Source organism: Gallinula chloropus (assembly GCF_964237585.1).
Source record: "Gallinula chloropus genome assembly, chromosome: 3".
Taxonomy (NCBI): Eukaryota; Metazoa; Chordata; class Aves; order Gruiformes; family Rallidae; genus Gallinula; species Gallinula chloropus.
In genome coordinates this window covers 2133759-2157789 of record NC_140087.1, presented here as the reverse complement: position 1 = coordinate 2157789, position 24031 = coordinate 2133759, and the positions used below count along the sequence as shown (strand labels likewise).

Genomic DNA, 24031 nt, shown 5'->3' with positions numbered 1-24031 from the left:
CAACACTTTCTTTCCTCTCAGCATCTTAAATATGGGTAATTTTGTACTTTTGGCCTACAAAGCTTATTTTTAAATTTGTTTAGAGCCACATACTTTTACAGTTAAAGCCCTGATCCTGCAAACACTTAAGCATATGCTTAATTTTACATAGTGACAAAACCTCTTATATACTGACTAACAAGGTAAAAGCATTTGTAAGATCTGGGCCTTTTTTGGCTTTCAGGGAACCTTTTTACACTCCCCTGAATATTTCAAGTAGCCTTTTTATTGAGCAAACTATGCCTGCAAGGCTGCAAAGGAGACCCAAAATAAAAACAGAGATGTCTGCACATTTATCTGTGAAGGGTATTTTTTTCCATTTAAGCTTTAAATGGAAGAGAGAAGGAAGGAGAAAAGTCATGGCAGCACCTGTTACACTGCCTGTTAAACCCATCAGCAGGGCAAAATGTGGTATGAACATGGCCATCAGCAGAGTTAACAGGAGAAACAAACCTCTTACACCCAGACACAATAGTGGAGATCTGTAATTGGAATAGTTGCTTCTAGAAATACAAGCATACACAATTTCTGTGGCTGCAAAAAAGGGCAAAGGGTAAGAAAGAAGGGCCTTGCTTAGGAGACACAAATTCACTAGGGTTTGAAGAAATGATGGCAGGTTGTCAGTAATAACTTCCTTTGTCTCTTCACCCCAGGTCAAGAATGCAGTCAGTGCAAAGGTTGTTTTCAAGATACAAGCAAAAAAGTGAGTCCAATTCAGCATACATCTAAACTCCCCTGGGTTTTTCATGTTACCCTCAAGTGTGGGAAGAAATATTTGTGAAGTGTAACTGAAAATGATCACCCCTACAGAGACCAAGAAGTCCTCAAATTCAACAGAGAGTCTGAATTTTGCCCAGGACCACTGATGAATCTGTGTGAAACAGTAAGTCATCACTACAAGGATGATAACGAAATGGACCAAGGAGCAAAGCTGGCTGAGTTTGGAAACGATTTTGAGAGTCTTGATAAATACACAAGGCAGCAGTGTAACAAATGCAATTACAGACCAAGTTTTCTCAGTCACTGGTACATATGGGAAACTATGTGACAGCAAATTCCCGCTCACAACCAGATACAAAATACATGTCATGATCAGTTCCATCACTTGGGTCACATTGACAACTATGCCACCTAGTTTGGGAGACAGCTTTTTGCAGCAGGCATTGGCAATATCTTCATAGGTGTCTCTGTCTCTGAGGAGCTGCCCATCTTCATTCTCTTCATACAGGCAAGCGATTAGAATTTTGCCCGCGTAGCAGCATAACGCTGCAGACACAATAATAAGAAACAGGCCACTGTACCCACTGTGGAGAAGAGCATATGGCAATCCTAGGACAAATATTCCCTGAAAAAGGAAAAAGAGAAAGAAAAGATAGCATGAAGTCCCTGAGGCAAGATGTTTACTAGAAGCCAGGCTCCCAAACCTGCCCTCCGTTGCACAGGGCATTGCTCTCACCTAACGGCGTGGTGGAAGTACTGCTGCCTTCAGCTGAGCAGCCAACAGTCAGGAGAAATGTGTTTGCTTACGACAAATGAAGTTGCCAGCAAAGAATATCTGCTCCTATCAACACACATGTAAAGATAAGCTAGGAAAACAGGAACGTGACTGAATGATAGAGTCAGGCTCCTAGTTAATTTTTAATGCTGATGTGATTAGAAACACATTTGAGAAGGTTCATAGGCAGTTACCCAGTCAATATGCATATTAATGAAGCAGGTTCTCTATCAGTAAAATTAAGCTGTTTTAGCATCATCTGTACATTCAAATTCAAAATAGGGCTATAGATAGATCCAGTAATGACAATTCTCTCCAGTCCAAAAATCGTTAACAGAGTTCAGGGAACAAAATGGCACTAGAGTGACATCACACTTTGCTTGTGTTTCCTCTGTGGCTTCTGTATGCTTCAGGCAGCCTTCGCTCTTGTTAAGTCTACTGCTAGAGTGATTCTTCTCCTGCCTGAGTCTAGACTGTGCAAACTTACTTAGATTTTTAAAAACACATGTAAAACATATAGATACACTTTTCTCTAAACTATTTCTGAGAAACAGGATTCTACTTGGTTTATGCAGTAAAAAAACCCTTGGCATTTTAGTCACAAAGAACACTGTGTGTCTTTGTCTTTTTCCTTCTTTCCTCTCAATACTTAAGGACAAACAACACTCTTATGTAGCTTAATTTTCATCAGCACAAAACAGACAAAACCCTTGAACAATAATTATTTATAAAAAGATCCAATTTAGGAAAGATGCTTCAGTGACATTTCTCTTTTTATGCTGCAAAGCTGAAATTAAGCAATGCACATTACTCAGACTGGTCAGGCATCTTTGTTCTTGATGGCTGAAGAAAGGTAAGGAGGAAACAAGATACAGTTAACTAGTTAGGCAGAATTTTTTTGCTTTGATATTTCTCACAGCACTGAGGACATGATGAAATATGAGCATTTGTGCTCATGTTTGGTGTTCCAACCTGACAGAAGGACGTGATTTAGATCAAACTCATCTAAACTCCATTTCTGACCAAACCTGAACAAATCCATCTGCTCTGCAAAGTCCATGGTACCCCAACAGAAACAGACGTCCTTGCAGAGGGGTGACCCACTCTTCTCTCACTTTCTGAGTCAGTAGTGTAGCTGACTGCCTTCAGGAGCCAAAGCAGAAGAGATGAGTTTAATGGTCTAAATCTTAATTTCAGACTTTCCTATCCACAACTGTGGACATGTTTTCTATAAACTCCCTCAAGTTTTATACCCAGCAGACTGTTTCTGTGAGGGCTGTCTAGGAGCTCAGCTTCAACAGAGCTCATCAGGAAGGTGGGTGCCTGGCTCAGCTTTGTGGGGTTTACCCCTAGCACCCTCCTTCTAAGCAATACAAGTACTCCCAGGCCTGATCCATAAGGAAGGCTCACAGGAGCAGCATTTTTTCAAACACTAAATAAGCATCAGGGTATAAAGCATATTCTCCTTGTCTTCCAGACACAAAATAGCAGTACTTCTCAGACTGTGGGATAAGCAGCAACCATAGAAGAAAGATTAGAAGTCCCTAAATTAGAGCAGATTTCTTCTCTGTGTCAGTGAATAAAAGTGTCCATCATATGTACAAGAAACATTGCCTATGCCACCAAGTTTCACCGTAGATGAATCTTCATCTTTCAGCTGAATTAGACCTGGAGGAATCATATTTACTACATGCCCTAGTACATTTTGGTTTAAAAGTAGCTCAGTTATTATTACTGATAAAATAATAGTTATTATTACTGATAAAATAATAGTTATTAACCAATACCTTCTATGGTTGTTTCCAATGACTTAGTTTATCACAATAGCTTTCTATAAGTCAGAGATGCTATTTCATTGAGGGCCCAGGACATTCGATTACATAGCTTGTGGCAAGTCAGTCACCTGAATCTCCCAACTGCTCAGCTCCATTCTAATTCAGGTCTCATGACCCAATTAGCTTGAAGGGTAATTAGAATTTCTTTTGTACACTAACTTCACAGAAGTGATCAAAATTCTACCTTTTCTGCCATCTAACAGTCTAGTGTCTTAAAAAGGCTGGATATCCCGCTGTATCCAGGCTGCACATGTAACAGTAGCTTTTGGTATGGTGCCATTTTTAATCATGGCTTTGACTGAATGGCAAGTTAGGTGGTTGCCTAAAGAACAAAATGTGTTTTCTTTCCTATGAAAACAATCCTTGGAGAACATTCACATGACAGATTGAGTTTAAATGCATCCCAAATAAACCAAGTCTATGAAAAAAATCAGGAAGATAAGAGCCAGAGCGTTACCTTCCTTATTAACATAAGAACACTGATATTTTCTCAGCTCCTTGCAGCTTGCAGCAAGCTTATCTCATTTGTTCTGTACTCACAGCATTAGTGTTTTGACCCTTAACCTGCATTTGGGAGTTCAGACGGTATCAGCTGACCCAAAGGGTCACTGTATAATTAAACCACAGGTAAGTGTCTGCACAGGCCTTGCCCACACAATGGCTTTTCCCCTGCTGAATTTAGTCTATTAACGTTTAGATGACTAGCCTCAACCTAAGCCAAAGCTTAGGCTTTCAGAGACGTTATCACTTTAGACAGCCATTTACAGTCCTCCCCACAGGTGTCTGCTTTTCCATGTTTAATTGTTAGTTTAATCAGAGCGTAACATAATTCTAACCTCTAACGTCTCCTTGCTGTTGTTTATATCAAATAATTTTCCTTGGTACATAGCACAGACCACAGGATGTTAGAGGTGAGAGGGGTTTGTTGGTTTGAGGGTTTTTTTTTTCCCTTTTTAGACCTTATTAAACAAACCCACTTGTTCACTCTGTATCTTCTTTCATAAAATTATGTATCAGTGATTGCCAATTCCAAATCACACGCAGTGAGTTTAGAATTTCTAAATTCTACAGAACCTGTAAGCTCTCCTTTCAGCTGATGTCTTGGACATCTTTTTCCCAGAGTTTGTAAACAGTAGCTGGTGAGATTTATGTAAGGAGCTTACGGTTTCTATGTCCTTCAGCTTCCAGTTAATAACAGAAAGCAAACATTGTGGACATAACTGGTTCTGCTGCTTTTTAGTTACAGACCATGGTAAGTCGAAAGAAATGGGAGAACTTAGAACATGCTGATAGAGCAAGCATGCATGTTCTGAAATGACAGGGTTTTTCTGCATTGACAGAAATGGGTTTTTTTCATTTAAAAACCAAACCAAAACAAAACATGTAATGTATCAGTATGTCAAATATCTACAAAATATCCAGCAGTGTTAGTGATAGCCATGAGAGCTCAAAGAACAAAAGACCCTTTGTCAGACTTCAAAGCTCATTTTGGATCTGAGCTTCTGTTCTTACTTTTCTGAAAGCAATACTTTCTCCTAGGACCATTTCCTGGATGTCACCAAGTTAAAATAATACCAAAGGAAAAGGTATATTTAATAAGCACATATTTTGCTGTCAATGTAATATAACAGTACAAGCACTGAGCTGTGTTCTCTGGCTGAAAGCTGCTCAGCAACATTAAAGTATCACTTAAAATGACTTATGTGTAGAACATTCTTCCTCCATAAAGAAATCATTTCATAGATGTTGCTGAAGGTGGCTTTTGTGCCCCTGTCACAGGAGTGAGTGTACAGAGAGTGGAGATGAGGCATGTCAACATTTCACTGATTCTTTGCTGGGGACACAGGTAATTCCTACACCGTTTGTCAACACACACTCAATCCAGTCTGGCCTCAGTGCTTGTTCTTATTGAGTCTTCTGATCTTGTGTTCTCATGTCCAAATTATGGCACAGACAGCCTTAGCTGTGAGGCATCAATTAAAAATGAATGGCAAAGGGACCTGTTTCTTAAATAGCCTCATAGCTTTTAGATTTAGTGTTCTGTCTGGGAAGTGTTCCTGTGTGAATTGTGTTATTTCCACCTGTTCCAGTGCAAAGTCAAATACGTCAGCTCTAAATGGTCTGGTTTAAGGTGATCTGTTTGCAAAATAGAATAGCACAAGAAGAAAGGGAGACAGAGTTTCTGGAGCAGCCCTCTATATCACTGCTCAGCTTGAGTAGTTGTGTTCATTGCCACTGATTAATCCACACTATACAGGGAGGACCCCAGGCTTGACCAGAGGACTTCCCTTGTCTCCCAAGACTGAGTATTTTCACCCCAGACTGAGAATGGAAGTAGACTGTTCATTGTCAATGAATGAAAACATGTGACTGAGTAGAGATGCTTGTGAAACATCAGTAGTAGACTTAGCCATAGGCAGCTGGACATAGAAAGAAGGAAGGATGGAGGGCTGACCTGGTGATCAGCCTTTGAAGACATGGCAAGGACAAGAGTGGAATGGGCATGTAAGGTAAGGTCAGTCCCAGCCAGAAGCTAGTTATTAGCCTTGTCAGAATACCCCCAAGTGGAAGCAACTGGGTATGCCAGCTACCACCAGAAATTGCCAATGCACCCACAGCACAAACCAAGCACATCAGGATCTCCAAATTACATCTGCATGCTAAAACGTTTTTGCATTTGTCAATGGTTTCACTGCAATAATTGAACTTCATGCTAGTGTTTCAATGCAAGCACAAGGGCTGGTGCTTGTTTAAAAATACTAGTTGTCTGGATTAGTATAGAACACAAAAAACGGTCCTTCTGCTCTTGTACCACGTTTGACTCAACTTCACCCCAGAGCAAGCCCCTCCCCAGGGAATAAAATGTGTTTAGAGAAATGCATACATGAGCACAGTCCAGCACACTGAGAAAATACCAAAATTCCTTGACGTTCAGTATTACTTTTTAGTCCCAGGGAAAATACTTCACTTCATAGGCAGTTTTAACCTGAAATATGATACTTTATGAAAAATAAAGCAGATTGAAAGGTAATTAAAAAGTAAAGAAGATCAAATCATGGTCAGAGTTGAGACGTGCCAAACAGCAATGAACTAAAAAGGAGTAACAAACAATGCTAAAAAATAAAAGGAAAAAAAAAGGAAAAAAGATTTCCCCATAAGACTTAATTAGATAGAAAAATACATTTAGAAATGAAGAATTTAACTAAAAATTATTCCATTAGTGCTGCTCTCCTATAAGCAGAATACATGCTAATAGGCCAGACTGCAGAATTAGCTCTGATCGCCTTTCTCACCATCTGTAGCTCCTCTACTGGAACAGTCCTTTTAAGCCTATTTTCCCAACGATGTATCTGATTTCCTGCATGAACATGAAAGACATAAAAACCAGGCAGACAAGACTCCTTCATTGATCTTGGAAAAGTAAGGAGTTGAATTCAAAAACGATGCTTTTCAGTGCGTTTTCACAAAATATTTAATTATGTTGGCATTTAAGATAAATAATTTTTCCAGAACCAAGGCTTGTCAGTGTTATTGTGGTTTTTTTAGGAAGACAGAACTCTATTAACACTAAATTTAAAAATACAGAAAATCCCTTAATCTCATGCCAGGGTAACAGCTACTTGCTTGATGATCTCCATGGCTTTTTTCTTTCCTCAGCCACCACTGTGATCTACTGTGATTTTGTATCTTCTTCCAGACCTCTGTTGACTACATTGAATAATACTGGACCAGATGCCAATTATTCTACTGGATAACCTCCTAATTCTATTAAATACTAATTTCTTTAAAAACAGATCCACACTGAGAGTTACTTTTTTGGATCTGTCACTTAGGCAGTTGTTAATCCATTTAAGATGTATTCTATTGTTGCACTAATTTTTAAATCAGAATGTTGTGTATAACTGTCAAAATTCCTTTTAAAAGTCTAAATATATTATTTATCTTTCACTTGCTATATTACAATCTCACAAAAGAATTATATCAAGTGTGCTTAATACGGACTGTAAGGACTCTTTATCCAAAACTGTAATGATTGACACTGCATTCCCAGCCTTTTATTCTGTATTGATTCAAACCTGTATTAACAATTACACTCTTTTTTCTCAGAATTATTGCCACTAGTCCGGATTTAACTGGCTTTTTAAATATCAGAATGATATCCACAATCTTCTCCACTTGTAACAGTGACTGCAAAAGAGTATTATGGGGTCCGATGTATCCTCTCCCAAGTGCAAACTTGCTGGGCATTCTGCTTTCAAAATATTAATGAGATACACTTTAACATCCATTTTAAATAGTAACTGTAGTTACATAATAGTTAATTGTCCAAGACCAAGCTTGGAAATAATGGGCACCTCCATTTATAACTCACACCTATCTTAAGATAGGTCATTAGTTAAGCTAAGATGGATTTTTCTTTCAGAGGTGCCTGTTTCTCTTGCTGGGAGAGAGAATATATATAACATGTACACAATGGAGTGCAGACATACAGAAACTCTAAGAATTTACTTTAAAATGTCATTTGCAGAACAGCATGATGCCCATCCTGAAAAACTACAAACTGGCCCACTGTTCTCCTGTGCTACGAGCACAACCTCACTCTCTACAGAGCCTGCTTAGGAACAGTTGCATCTTTCTTTATTCTTCCAGAATAAAGATTCCTAGTATCTTTGGGCTCCAATACCTACCTCTTTGTTACACTTCATAATTTATAATTTACAATGATTACTCTCACCCTCCTTTTCTCCTTTTTGCTATTTTATGTTTTTAAAATTTTAATTGATACATTCACTTTGCACCTGAAGTAGGAGGAGTTTTAGCACATAGGCATACTATTTCTTAATTATGAGATATGGCTTGTGAACATGTCATAAATTCTTGTTAAACAACTTTCAAACTGCTTTCACAATTTGCTGTCTGTATTTATTCTTCTAATCAATTATTTCTCATAATTTTTTCCAGGTTTGTAAAATTCACTCTTTTGAAACACGGAGTGTGTGCATATATTTATTTATATATATATATATATATAACTGTCCCCTGCTTTCCCATAATGAATGTAATTAGATCTACTGATTTGTTCATCTTTATTCAACATAATGAGGCTCAAAATAGAATTACCTTATGCTAGCTAGGTTCAATACCTTTTGTGTTAGATAATTATAATCTATCATTTTTAGAAACTTTAATGATGTTTTCCTACAGACTGCATACAACCTCCAGCATACGCCTGTAAAACTGAAGTCATGACAAACACCACAATTTTTCTTAGCAGAACAATAGCTCTAACACAGATAATCATCTCTCTAATACAGAGTGCTACTCTCACTTCTTTTACCTACTCTGTTTTTGTAAACACGATTTATCTAATTATTTTTACATTCCAGTTGCATAAATCATCCCACCATGTATCTGCAATGTCAGTGAGATCCTATTTCTTCCCAGCAGTAAGGATTTCCAGTTCCCTAGCTGGCTACCCAGACTCCTGGCACTGTTCTACAGACACCAGGAAAAGAATTCATCTGCTTTCCTACTCACTTCACAGTTTGTTCACAGTTCAGCTGAGTTTGAATTAAAAAATACTACAAGCTTTCCTGGAGAAAACCTCAAATATTGTCCATGGCCTGCATGACCTTAGCAGCAGATCCATCTCCTTTAATGTCAGTAAAAAAATCTTCCTCTAACTTCAGGGATGGTTGAATTAGACCCCAGCAATCTTGTTTTTCCTGATTTTTCTTATTCATTCTCTCTGCCAATGCCAGCCGGTTTTAGCTGCAGGGAGCAGTGTGGCTAAGGTGTTTATGCTGTGATCAATGGCTGCAATCACTTTATATACCAAGAGAAAGTTTAGAAGCGTTGTTCTGTCAATCCTTCAGGTCCCATAAACAGATGGTAAGGCAGATAGACTGTTGAGGAGATGTTGTGATAGTATAGGCAAGGAAGGAAGTCGCATGGTCTGCACTGGAAGATGTGTGTGCCACTGATTTTGCTCTCCTAGTGGCCAGATTAATTTTAAGAATCTCCTAAAGATGAAGAAAGGGAAGAGAGGAATGGAATTGCTGCTATGGTGTGTGACAGCAGATCCCATTGGCTATTGGTTTAAATATTTGTTTAAACCATTAATAATATGCTTGATGCTTAATTCTACGTGGTTTGATGGGAAATGTTGGTTTGCATAAATTCAGAGCTGTCTGCAGGAAGGCACTGAATCACACAAAGTAAATCTCCCTTCCAAAGCAAATTACCTTTTAAGAAAAAATACTATTTTGCTTGGTCTCAAAGGAGAAAGCAGGCTTTGGTAGAAGAATGAGGGCTGTTATTATGTGTTGTGTAGTGGAGAGAAAAAAGAGATTAAAAAAGTGAGGCAGTCAAAACTAGAACAAACAGTATTTTGAAAGTTGGCAGTGGTGAGCAACATGGACTCACTGGCTGCTTACTGATTTCTCACATTATAGCTCATCACAGATTCTCAGGTTTTCACTCAAAGGCAGAGAAGTACTCTAAGTATCCATCACAGCATCATGTGAGTGAGTTTCCATGAAAAGGTGGTCATAAGAGTTTGAGGGGAGGCAAAAAGAGGACTTGGGAGTCTAGAAGCAAAGCAAAGCATTGGGGAGCCAAATAACTTTATTTGAGTGTGCACTGACATGACAAAAGGAAGAGTTAAAGTGCATAGAAAGTTCAAACTCAGCTGGGAGAAAGCATTTGGCTTGTTAGGAGCGTGTCGTGAATGCCACCTGTATGGGACAAGCCACAGTTCTTGTTATTTTTAACAAGTTAGGCTGAAGAGGAAATGGAAAAAAGAAACAAACCCTGTACTGCAAAGAACTCTACACTGGAACAAACCTTATGCACCTCTGAGAGGTGAAAAGGAAGCCAAGTTACCTCTTTTGGAAGCTGGGTTATATTTTCTGACAGCTGGCGTAGGATTTGTCCTGGATGCATGTGGAATAAAAGGTGACTGAATCCTCCCCTGGCTAATATTATCCCACTCTTTCCTCAGCACGACCCAACCACCAATTTTAGGTGGACTCTTACTCAAACTCTAATGACTCCCAGAGCTTGGTGTATAAAGGGGAAATATGTCTTACCACACTGCCTGGAGAGAACACAGCTAACGGTCCGGATGAAGGACGTAAATAGTGGTGTACTACTAGTTTTGGTCTCTAGGAATCAGTAAACTGATAGGGAGTATCACAGTATGTTCTCCTGTAACATGTGGGAAAAGATGCTGTCATACAATTAGGCTGGATAGAGATGACAAATCTCTACTGCTCTGCCTCTCTTATCCTCAGTTAAGACTCCAGCAGCAGCCCTGGAGGCTTCTACCTTTGGGGTAAAAAAGCAGCAACTGGTTTTATGCTGGTCTTTCATCAATCAGAAATACAGATGAAGTTGAGGTTGCAAATTAATTCCCATAATGGAGGCGTCTCTCTCCTATAATGACATAAAGGAACTTGTCATTCTTAAAATAAAAACAAGTAGACTAATTCCCCTAATTTCAAGTAGATAAGACAAACATTCCCAAATGTGTATAATTCATAATAAAAACTAAAGATCAGAAATGTGACTGAGTTTTCTGACATTCCCTGAGTACTCAGCATAAAAGCAAATTATTGAAACTCTCCTATTTAAAAAAAAAAAAAGAATATAGTTATGCATTGTGAAACCAGGCATATGGCATATAAAATGCACACCAAAGATATCTTTTTTTACATCTCTAGATGTAAAATATTTCAAGTATTATTACCTGAGGAGTTTTTTCTCATTCAGTTTGCACAGACTGACACAATGGTTTTTGACCTCTTCTGGCCCATAAATGAAAGCACTGGAGTTATAAAGTTAGTCATATTCTTTTTCTGTGGGTTGTTTGGGGTTTCTTTTAAATTTATTTTATTTTCCTCTTAAAAAAAATAAAATTCTTGGTCTGCAGCCACACTGGGAAGACTTGGAGACAGGATGCTGTCTGGAAACAACAGTTGAGGATCTCTGAACAAACCAAGCGTTTTGACTATTCTTGACCTTTGATGAAGATCTCAGGTTTATTCTTAACTTTTAGGTAGCAATATTGTCCGTATGGATAAAGCCACTCCTTCCCTTACTAAAACAAAGTGAAGTAATCGCTTTAGAAGTTTGTATATCTAAAAGAAGAGTTTAATTTCTTTTTCTTAACCTGAGCCATTCTGACTGTACAGGGAAAACTTCTCAGCTCTACTGGACCTCTCCTTTGTTCACATTTGAACTCTCATGTTGAGAGCTGTAGTGGTTTCATATTGGAGAAATTTAAGACTGCATTTAGTTTCTGTTCCTTTCTCCTAAAGAGCTTTCCTTTCTAATATTCACATTTTTTGGCAAGATCCCGATTTATTCACGAGGTAAAATTAATGGATTTTAAGTGAAAAATTGATTATTAAAGTTACTGAAATCACTCTCTTTTTTTACTTTCTTTGGTACCCAAGGATATGATCACTTCTTAGGATCGATGAATTGGACTCATCTCACCCACCTTTTTCTGCCTAATCCATACGTTTAACGCATGAGTCCACACGGTAGCAGAAAAGACATCCATGACCAATCTACCTTGCTTTGATGCACATGTATTAGGCGTGGGATACCTAACTTCACCTATCTAAACTCAGCAAAAAGTAAAGCTAAACTGCTAGCTCTGGAAAGGATGGGGAGAAATAAGGCCACCAGAAGACTGTTCATTCCAACAGTATAGAGTGTGTTCTTTTAGGATTTATGAATCTCCATCAGAGATGCCTCTCTCTCTATGTCATCTGTAGTGAGATGAATTCCTTCATGAAGGCCATGAGACTGCCCAGGAAGAGCAAAGGAAGAGCAGGAAGCTGGATAACTTGGGAACATGACTGCACCAGAGGGGCAGGAACAGGGTGTAAAAGGTGCCATTAGGTAAGCTAGAGAACACTAGAATGTAAGGTTGTGAACTATATGAGGTAGCAACAATGGGTAGGAGAATACAATGGGCAAGAGACTGTGCAGAAAAATGACTGATGGGAGAAGTATCTAACTCCAGGCACAAGACAGGAACAGGGAGAATGCGGGGGGTGGAGGGGGGGAAGAATGAATTATGCAGCTGATTATCCTTTCTGGTTAGGAAAAGAAACCTTCAGGGGTGGAATGGCAGCCACTCACAATTTAGGAGGTAGGAAAGAATCTCTGAAATCCCATCCAAGCAGCAGAGGGATGCCTACAGTTTTGCACAGGTATTTTATTTTTAACTTGAGATGACAACAATAAAAAGTACAAAGGGAAGAGCTCAGAGCAGCTGGCTTCCCAGCTAAAGTGAAAAAAAATCAGCAGGCAAGCAAAGGCAACAAGAGCAGGAGTGGAGAACTCATTTTAAACTCCAGAACCCAATTAAAGCTTAGAAGAAGGTTTTTAAGTCCCTTAAGGGAAGGTGGCTGGGGAGATGTCATTTGGAGTTGCAGAAATCATGCAGACAATGAGACAGGAGAATGGCTTTAAAGTGTAGTGCGATAGAATAGACCTCAGTGCCAAATCCTAAATATGATACAAAATGAGGGAATTAACAGTCATTATAAAAGGAAAAAAAAACTTCTTAGGAATATAAATAACTTTATTATAAATGAGAAATGTTATAACTTGCATCATATGATTCTTATACCCATATTTATCTTTCTTCGGGCTTCAGTAGAACTATTCATAACTTCTGAAATACCTGGGTTTAGTTTGAAATAATCAAACTAAAATGGGTTTTAGAACTGAAAACTAACCTCTGCTTTTCAGAGAGGAACTAGCCTGAATCAAACCTGTTTCTAGAGGGGAAAAGAGAGCAATAAAAAAACCTTTCATGGATGGAAATACCCATGTACCATAAAGGCAAAAGCTGAAGCTACCATTGTTACTGATAGCATAAAATAACCAAAAATGTTTGCTCTAGGGACCTACTAAACATTACCTCCTGGTGCTGTTACTTGTGTCAGTTCAAGAAATGGACTGAGAGAAATTGAAATGGATAGCAGAATATGTGTGTGTGAGTTGAAGTCAATGTTTTCTCACTTTGACTCATATGTTTACATTTTTGAGAAGTAAATATTAAATTTGATTTTTTTTTGTTAGCTATTTAGTGAACACAGTATTGTACATATGGCAAAACTAGTGCCACTGGCCAAGAATACAGAGAAACATTGCCTTCCAAGAAACATGTGTGTGGGGAGAAGAGGCAGAATAGATGCAAATAGAAGTAAATTTTTTTTATTATTTATTTAGCTTTAGGGGCAAAACATTTTATACAGCTTACTGTGCTAAGACTAGGTTGTAATATATCATCTTCAGCACCGTGTGTAATCACTGTTTAGGGCTTTTTATTTTCTGAAATAGCTCCATTTGCTCATTCAGACAGAGCTTGTGCCATTTCAGTGCATCTCCTGCTGTCAGGAATTACATGCACTGAAGTAAACTGTAGATTAACCATCTATGGATTGTGTGGAAGAAGCTTTACCATTTGGCAAGTCTAATAAAATAACGTTACTGTTTTGATTCTATCATTACCTTCTAATAATTAAGATGTCCTTTACTTTCAGCATTAAATTCTCATACACACCGGCAGATGTTGAGCTTGTCAGCTTTTAAGCCTTGATGAACCCTAAGGCCAGCCCTTTCTTTTTATTAAAAAAGAGCTCCCTTCTGAAAATCTGCTGATGGAAGTAGAGAGTGACAGAGCCCTGGGACAGGCTGCCCAGGGGGTGTGGAGTCTCCATCTCTGGAGAGATTCCAGCCCCGTCTGGACACCGACCTGTGCAATATGAGCTGGGGAGCTGCTCTGGCAGGGGGGTTGGACCCCATGAGCTCTTGAGGTCCCTTCCAACCCCTGTGATTCTATGATTCTACAGGAAGATTATAAAAACCAGGAAAGGAATGTTATCTGATGAAATATTTTACTTTCTGCTGACTATCACTATGTTCTTGCTGTTTTGGGATGAGTCTTGTCTTGGGAGGGGTTGTATGTCTATGTATAGGTTATTAAAGCAAATTTACTGAGGTTACACGTGTAAGTTTAAGAATAGGGACAGAAGCAACATTTTTAAGAAGAATATTTTCCATCAGTGATAGCTGGTTAGAGGCACGTGTTATAGAGAGGCACAAATGTACAAATAATCTCAGCCACAGAAGGTTGGTAAATAATAAAATAAATTTGGAACAAAGTAAGCAGATATAACAGATATAGAAATTCAAAGGTGCCTAATAATAGTGGTTTTAAATACCATGTGACCTGCCATGAATTAAAAAAGGAGAAATTATACCATCTGTTTTCTTTCAGCTTGTTACAAATGCTCTCAGGGATTGATGAGACCAAAAAGCATGGCAGATTAATTTAATTTTAGTCTAGCAGGAACGTACATCAGCTATTCTCTTCACCTGAGGGAGCCAGAGATCCTTGTTCTGCAACAAGTCCTGGTGTATTGGGTTCTCCCATGGAATAAAGTGATCATTGTCTTCAAGTAGCTGACAGTTAGTTGATCCTGTCTGGTAACATGTATTATTTCAAAGGGTATAATTTTCATAATGCTACTATCTATTTTTCTTTGATATCATGGTTCTCTCATTTTCCTTCTTGACCATCTGGATTTTTAAGATGGGGTGCCCATTTTAATTGCAGAATATTCTAAAGGTACTCTTGCCACATATATCTGCTGACTTATCTTGTCCTCAGCCCCTCAGCCCCTCAGGTCTCAATAGTCAGGAGAATCTGTTCCACATAGAAAAAAATTGAGGAAATTGTATCAAATGTCAAGCTGATTTATCACAGGCCATATCTAAACAATAATTATTTTGTGAAGTTTCTGTAAGATAGAAAACATTTTGAGTCTTGCTTTCAAAATTGTTTTCATTACTTGAGCACCTAGAAGTCTTTGATCAGAATCCCACTGTTCAGGGCACTGTGCAAACAAAGCAAAAAAAATATGGTGTCTTCTCCAAATGATTTAAAATCTAGGAGTAAGATAACAGGAAACACACACAGACAGAGAGGGGACTGGAGGAAACCATGAGTCAATATGGAACTGTGAGTAAATGGTGGTGTCAATGTAGCTTATAGCTGAATTTTTCAGCAAAGATATTTCCTATAGGAGTGCAAATAAATATCTTCATACAAGTTCACAGGAACTCTTGTCTAAACGTTTAACAAGTTGGCAATAGTAATTTGGGGTGGTTCAGTCTCAAACTTTGGCAGAGCACCACACACTGCTCCCTCCCTCCTGGAGGGGAAACAGACAGAGACCCCATAGGTTGGGATAACAACAGTTTACTGACAAAATCACCATAAAAGGAGAACAACAACAGACAGTGGCAAATTACACTCACACACAAAAATAACAGCATCCTGCACAATGCAAGGACCAAACTAACATCCCTGCCCTGGAGGTACCCAGGGGCATTCCTCCCTGACCAGCCCCTTTTATGGGGGAGTGATGTCAGGTGGTGGAAACAGCCCAGGCTGACTCAGCTCACCTGGGCTGGCTGCTTGGGGAGGTTGACTCTGACCTGGCCAGAACCAGGACATAATTGTAGCTGAAAGGACAGAGATCAGAGTGAATAGATGCAGAAAGATAAACACGAGATTGGTGAAGAAAAGGTGAGTTGTTTACATTTGATCTGGGGGTTGTAGGGTGGTGCAAGAGCAGGTGGGCATGTGGGCCATGGAACTGCATCAGTTTTCCAGGTGAGTGTGCGTGGGGCAAGCTTGGCAATGTGAGGGAGGAGTGTGCTGCTGTGACCCAGATGGGGAGTTATTTGCACTCAGATAAGAGTTTTGGACTTGTGGATTGGTAAACCAGACTATGTATTAGCAATGTTTTACAATAAAAGTAAGCAGAAGCTGGACATAGTCTGAGTGTGGAGATCTAGAAAGAGGCCTAATTGTGAAATGGTGCCAGAGGATAGGCCTGTGTGGCAGCAAGGACAAATACAGGTGGTAAAGAAAGGTCGGTGTGGGCACACTCTGAATGATGACCAGAGCTCTGTTTAACTGCTTCTCCTTACTGCTGAGCAGACAGATCGATATTTTATGTGGGCAGCAGAAGGATCTAAATAAGACGTGAACTTGAACCAGACCAGGGAAACACACTCTGCCATTGCCACACACTCCCGTGGGCAGTGAACGGCCGTGTCTCGAGCAGCCCTGAGAGCCTGAGTCTGCTGCAGGTGATGACCTCAGGGAGGAAGGCAGGAGGAAGATGTTCTGTAGAGATCACCAGCACTTGTTGTGTGCCTGGTTATGGACAGCAATGTAGAGCAAAGGAAGCCAGTTGTGACCCTGTGTATTAATTCACTGAACACTTTTACATATGAAGAGTTCTTGCAATGAAAAAGACAATTAAGGGTGGTCTAGCATGTGAGTGCTTCTTGTTGTCTACCTGCCAATGCAAAAGCTGGTTTTAGGCATTAACATCCCCAGAGTGGATCGTCTCCTGGGTGGCTTGATGGTTTGCTAATGATGAAATGAAGCAAAAAGATGCCTGGGAGGTAGATGCACAATGTTTGGGTTTCTCAAGTGTTACTCAGATGTACTATTTATTTTATATATGTCACAGGAGAAATGCAAACTGACACACCCTTTTTACAAATATATGTAAATGTGCATGTAAATCACACTTCTCTCACTCAGCAGGTTGTCTATGAAGCTCCAGTAACACCGTTGACAATAGTTGACCTTTGAAGAACAGCAGTGTTTAAAGCTCTTGGGTGGAGATACGCTTTTGCTTCATCCATGTAACAGTACCTAAGCTGACTGAGTTATAAAATAGCAGAAATATTGATGTCCTTGCTAAGTGTGTCTGTTAGCAAGCTGAATTTGGCAGCATGCCAAAGCAACCTGCAAATTCCAATTAACATAAAGGTTCATGCTATTGCTGGTTAGGAAGCACCACAGTACGGAGAAGAACTGAGCTGGTCTCCCCCAGCTCCTCCACTGAGCCTCACGCCAGGACCCAGGTGCCAGTTCCCTGCTCTGACTCCAGAAGACCTATGGGGAGCTCCTTCTCACTGCGGGGCAGGAGGTGGAAGGGCCTATATATGAAAATTAGTAATGAAGTTAAATTTACTCAAATTTTGCCCATAACCATAATTGGTAAGTGAGCTCCCAGTTTTTATCTGGACCCATTTGCTTTCTCTCCCCTTGCTCGGCCCTGCCAGTTAGTGAGCAGCTTGGGGGGACTGTGGCTATCAGCCAAGGATAGCCTGCCTTCATGTAGGAGGACTATAGCCTCATACCTATGAAATAACTGTTTTAAAAGACTAATAGTAGTAGATTTTCACATGAAAACATTTTCAAACTTGTATGACAAATGACCAATCAGCAAGAAGCCTCTGTGTACAAGAATCAGGCACTTTCAAATTCCACAGGACTTTCCCAAACCAACTGTGGCAAGATGGACATCAACCCCAGGATAAGTGTACTGTGCATTGAGGTGACTTAGCTACTGAGTGACTTAGCTAAGAATAACCTTCAAGATAACATGGTGGCTTTGAAATTAGATGCTGAAATATATAGATTTGAAAAATACTAACCCATAAGAATTTCAGTTAAAGTTGTTGGAAATGACAGATAATTGACATTGCTAAAAATCAAGTGTTGAATAAATATTTTCTTGAAATGCAAGGTTGTAGTTTGAAGTTCTGAACAGAAGTATTCAGATTTCTTCAAGCACAGCAATGCTTCTGGTTATTGCTATCAAAAGGATGTAATATTGTGTCAGGAAAGTTCTGGTAAAATCAGTTTAAGATATAAAATAAAGGTATTGTTTAAGAAAAAAATATTTTAAAGTCTATCTATCTTACACTGAGTGTAAGGTTGGTTGTTAAAATCCATGTTTTTGTTAAAAGTACTATACTTTAGAATGTCTCCTTCTCATCTCCTATGAGATTAGCTTGAAACATTGACATCATAAATTATAGGCCTTGGTATATCAGTTATAGTCAAACTATTGAGGCCATTGGAGTCATTTATGAAAGAGACAGAGAGAGAGAGAGATACCCCCTGTTGCTCTCTGGCAACCCATTAGGAAATACAGTTTTGAGTCCACAGTGCAGGTAAGCCTAATCCATTGACTGCTTTAACTTGCAAAGTTTTTTAATATGTCATTTTGACACCTAGAAGGCTGCAAGAATTGCAGTACTTTCATCTGTTGCTTGTGTAACCCATGTACTTGTTTCTGGCATGCTTCAAGAGATAGTATGGTGTTTTTTGAACCCATTCTCCATATGTTGGAGACTGCCTGTATGTCCAGGGAATAATTTGTAGAGTAGTTATGTCGTATCACAGCTACTACTTGCTGGCAAATCTGACACAGAGGGGCTGTGGAAAACTGATTTGCTACTCCTAACATTTCTCTAATAGTTACAGTAGAACATGTTGATGTAAATCCATTCAACACCCCCTCCATCTGTTCATTGCCCAGATGATGTGACAAACATAAAATGCAAACCCTACAAAACAGCAACTTAAATCCCATGAGTACAATACAAATCCTTCCTGGAACGAGGAACAATTTTAGATGAGCCACCTCTCTATGTTTAGGACTTCTGGTTTCATAACATTTTTGGTGTTTGCAGCTGACCAAAGGAAAAGTAGACTAATATAGTGTATTCTCTAATGAGATTTATGGGAATGGCTGTTAGTTAACTTAAAATCAGTCCCCTGCACAGTGCTCACATGTCAAATAAAGAGATTTCTGTGTAGTAGATACAATGTCATTGCTACAGGATAACACTTTTTTAATAAAAGGTTTTGTGATAAAAGGTAGAGTTGGGAATAGAGAGAATACATATCCTGCATGGAGCCTTCTCTGTGCTATATGGATATGTACTCGAAACTAAAGATATCTATTGAAGGGCCTGAGCTGAAATAAAAGGTTCTAGGAAGTGGTGGCATATGTCCAGAATTACAAGAGAAAATCCAAAGAGAAAACCAGGGTACAAACATTAGTTACTAGTCCCTAAATGATTATCTTTTATCGGTTGCATTGTGAAATGGTGATGTTCTATCAAAGGAAAAAACCAGGTTGAGTTTAGATGGCTCTCACCATGCTCAAGGCTTTTTTTTGGGTTGCCAGTTGTGGCTATAGGGGTTTGTGGTAGCAAAGCTATGAAAAATAAATTTGGCTAGTACTGCAGGTGCTTTTCATCTAAAGTCATATTAACTGGCATTTTTATGAGCACCACAATAGTCCTACAGTTGTGGAATTTTACTTTGTGCTGTCATTTTTTGGACTAGCTCCATTTGGAAACTTGATTTACTTGCTGGTCCTAGATTAGATATCGCAATTGGGCATCTCCCTTTAATTCTCAGTACCACCTCTTGATATGAGATGCAGCAGGGGTTTTTTTTTCCCCCTCAGACATGTATAATTTAGTTCAGAGTATGACTTTAGCTTCAATGTATAATTCAAGAAAGTTGCTGCTCTGGGCACCAGAAAGGATTGACCCTTGTTCTCAAGTCTAGAAAATAAATACTCAAGATCAAGTACCGCAGTTAAGATCTAAGTGGTTGTTTAGTTAAGCACTACTGAATTATTTAAGGTTGAGGATGAGAAGATCTAATGACCTGATGGCAAAACCACATAGCTTTCTAAGCAGACAAACATGTACATATTTGTATTTAGAATATGCTTATATATGGTGTCAGTACAGCCTAACAGGAGGGGTGTTTAGACACTTTAAACAAATATTTCCCTTTAAATCTTTAGGGGCATGCCTGCTAATTTGGTTTCTCAGCATCACTGTGTTTTCCACTGAAATCTTTGGGGGTTGTTGATACTCAGGAAGCACTCTAAAGATTCTGACTGTATTAGGGAGATGAAGGCAGGTAACTCAGAGGAGACATAATGGAAAAATAAATATTAACTATGAGATATTCTGAAGTGAATCTTTTAGTGTCATAAAAATGAGCCATATTGGAGCCCAATATGGAAATGTATCTATACACAAATGTGCTTACACAGCACACTGTGAAGGATCTACAGATACACACTTCCATTTTTAAAAATGATGATTATTGACATTGAGTCTTTTCTAATGTAATTTACAATATAAAGAATATAAACATAACAAGCACATTTATGATCATTAATTATTAATTTGCCATTGAAATAAAAATATTAATAATACTAATTGCATTATTGTTATTCCTAGAAGCACTCCCAACAGACAAACACTTGGTTGTGTTGTTCTGATCATGGAACAAGAAAATTGCCTCTGCTCCAGGTATTTCCAATCGTTGTATGACCTGATGCCTGCAAAAGGCAGGAGGCAAAAGACGGCTTCATTGGGTGTCAGATGCACTGAATCAAATGGCACATTCAGTGTCCTTCACACATCGTGTTTTACCACATGTCCAAGGAAGAACTGTGCACTTACATCACACTGTATTTTAAAGATTGGACAAGAATCATCCTACTGAAAGCACTCTGGAGCTGCCTGGTAAAGTGGCTGACGTTTTTGTACTGTTCAACTCGTTTGCCCTCCGGACACCTGAGTGGGGACAGATTCACAGTGGTGTAAATTCCAGTTAAACTGAGATGAACGTTATTTCACTTCTTGCCCGTAGTTCACTCCTTCCCTTTCTCTCTCTTGGTTTTTCTCCATTCTTTGTTGTCTTGTACCACTTCATGATACTGCAGCCTGAGTGCCTTTTTCTTCTAACTAGGCTTTCTCTTTCTTGGACAAACATTCTCCATACTGTTTGCAACAACCCTCCTACACGTGGCTGGCAAATAAACAGGCTTTATTGTCCTGTGGTTTGGCTGTGAAATGCTGTAGCACTAGGACTTAACCACCTCTTCCTCGGGTCTGTTCCTTCGCTTACCTCTCCAGCACCATTGTACAAATCAGTACAAACCTTTTTTGCCTTTTACTGATATACACAAACAACTGCAGCTTGCATCAGTCTGCCAGATGATGCTGTTTATTTTCCCTTTTGAATTAACCCAGCTTTATGGTCTCTGTCCTTACCTAGATTAACTAGATACAGGTTTTCATTTGCCTGTGCAGTGTTGGAATATGAAACATGTTTCCCTGGAAACTTTAAATGCCTGAAGCAGTCATTTACAGGTACAATATTGTCACCAAAAGTGCACTTCTTTTCAGTTGAAGTTAAAAACAAAATAAAAATCTCTACCCATTTGTTTGAAAACATTTGCATTTAAAATACTGTAAGAAACCCTGTGTATTTCCTTTTAGAGACTAAAAAATCATTCCTAAAATAAATCTGGATTATGAAATAATTTCACTTTTAAACTAATTGTATTCACCGGAATAGCTGTTTAGAACACTTCAGAATTCTGCTGAAATGTTTACCTCTAATTGCCATGCAAAACACTCCTGCCCTTTCCTCTGGGTAGGGCAAAACCAACTGTCATTTTAGCATAGATTGTCTGCACCAGTCAAGAACGTCTGGATTCTTTTAATCATTCTGTTCACAACTCTCACTTTCTCTTCAAAGCTATTCATAGACATTTCTTCAAACTGTTATTCTTTTACTGACAGATGCCCCTGCAGTATTCTCTCTTCTCTCTTCCTCTCCTGCCTTTCCTCATCCCTTTCTCTGCTTTCTACACTTCTTCCTAAGCCAAATGCCGAGGCATTGGGGAATACACGCACGTGGACATAGGTCCACATATCCACAATGTGGTATTAGGACACTTTGGTTGTACTGTTAATGAAACTGTAGCTCCTGAGCTTTGCCACCCTCAAGGAAGAAAGCTTGATACAGCTGTAGCCAACTGCTCTTTTAATGCTGGTTTCTAAAATATTTGGCCAAATGAGGTTCAACATCAGTACCCAACACTCAGCATGTGGAGAGTTTTAACTAAGACCACAGTTACTGATCTGATTGGATAACTTAGCCTAAATATGTCCTGTTTTTAAACAGGCAGCTGTATACCTGATAGTGTTTTTATGCTGTGCTATTGGTCTATTTTTTAACTGGAATGTATAATATTAATAATTAATAGTAACTGTGTACATAATGACATTCAGGAATTTTTAGGCACTTTGATGTATTTACTGAGACATTATTACTGTTGTTTTTCAGAAAGGAAAACAATGGGTGAGAGAGAACCTGACTTGCCAGAAGGTCATACAGCAAATATTGACAAAATTGACTTCCAGAATGAAATCTTGGCTTCGGTGAAATCAAAGGCAAAACTCACAGAGACAACAATGGGCTCTCCTGCCCTTACTAGATGCTGCTGAGGGCGACCAAAGATAAAAAGTGTTACTAGAATGTGGTTGGGGTGTTTTAGGACTTCGTGATTTAATTCACAGCTAAAGGCTTTCTGAGTATGATATGCCACTGTGCCCTAGGCGCTGTTGTGTTGGCTCTCATGAGGTGGTGCTCATGTTTGAGAGGATGGCAGGGTTAGAAGTCTGTCCTTTAACTTGTTTGTAGGGGGATGAACTGGATACATAAACAAATGTTCATCAGTGTAGTCACAGACTTGTGTGGCACTGGAAGGATTATTTTTCTATAAAATGCCATTAAAAAAAAGAAACAGTAACAGTTACTGGGACAAATGTGTCTGTGGATATTGCTCCCTTCTTACCATGCCAGAGAGAAATTCAGTGGTAATGACAGAGTTATGTAAGGTAATGAATCATGAAAAGTGGGGGGAAAAAAAAAAAAGTCTGAAACATTTAATGCTAAATTTAAGGATTCAGAAAGATACTTAATATTACGCAGAATGCAGGGACCAAATGCTTTCAGTCTCTTCAACCTGACTATTTTCTTTAACATTGACAAGTATTACACTTCTTGTACTTCACGCTCCAATTTATATCTAGTCTAACTTACATGTCAGTAAATTTTTGTCTGACGTCAGTCTGGCTCTTACTATCCTATTTTTATTAGATGTTTACCTCACATTTCTATCAAACATCTCTGAATTCACTGAATTCACATATATTTATTAACTATAATGCCTGCACTCCCGAAACTAGTGCAGTCACCACCTTTTCATTTTCAGCTAGCTTAAATAATTTAAAAACTTTAGCTAACCTATCTATCTTTTTTCCCCCCTTTGGAATGTTAGGTTTTTTTGAGTGCTAAGCTTATGCAGAAAGATTGAAATATGTTAGTAATAAATTCATAGAATACTTTTAGAATATTGCAAAACGATGGTAGGGTTTGGTAAAACCCAGCAGGCTGAGCCATGACCAGGTTTATCAAACGATGATTGTAATGAGTGGGGAAGGAAAAGGTTACCTGAATGGCATTTGTTACATTCCATCCTGCTTCCCAGCTGGTGAGCAGTTTGACCTGGGCATGTGGCAGGGGAGCTGGGGACTTGTATTCTGGATCCTGGTGGCAAACATCAAGCTCAAAGTTCAGGGGTCCATCTGGTTCCTCTCTCTCCTCACTGTGAGCTCTATTCAGTTCATCTCTTCCAGCAAAATTCACATGCTCTTCATCAGTGTCTAGGCAGCTGTCCCATCTCACCATTCCCAAAAACAGAGATGGTGTCTCCCTAAAGCAGTTGAAAAGAGATAAAAAATTCTGCTTCAGATGAGCCATCCTGAGTGCTGAAAAATTAAGGAAGAATCTTTCCTTACATATCTTGTCCTTTTTTTTCCTTCAGCAGTCATACATTGTTAATCCTTTTGCTGTTTTAGCCTTGGCACT

The 24031-nt window shown here is 39.0% G+C and overlaps 1 protein-coding gene across 1 annotated transcript; it reads right to left on the bottom strand.

The window, feature by feature from the left end:
- Positions 1 to 232: 232 nt before the first annotated feature.
- On the bottom strand, positions 233 to 23851 carry LOC311190429 (vesicular inhibitory amino acid transporter-like; the record flags this gene model as incomplete). Its single annotated transcript, XM_084262338.1, has 2 exons — positions 233 to 1384; positions 23615 to 23851. 2 exons carry the CDS (start codon positions 23849 to 23851, stop codon positions 233 to 235), a joined length of 1389 nt encoding a protein of 462 aa, XP_084118464.1.
- Positions 23852 to 24031: the final 180 nt, after the last annotated feature.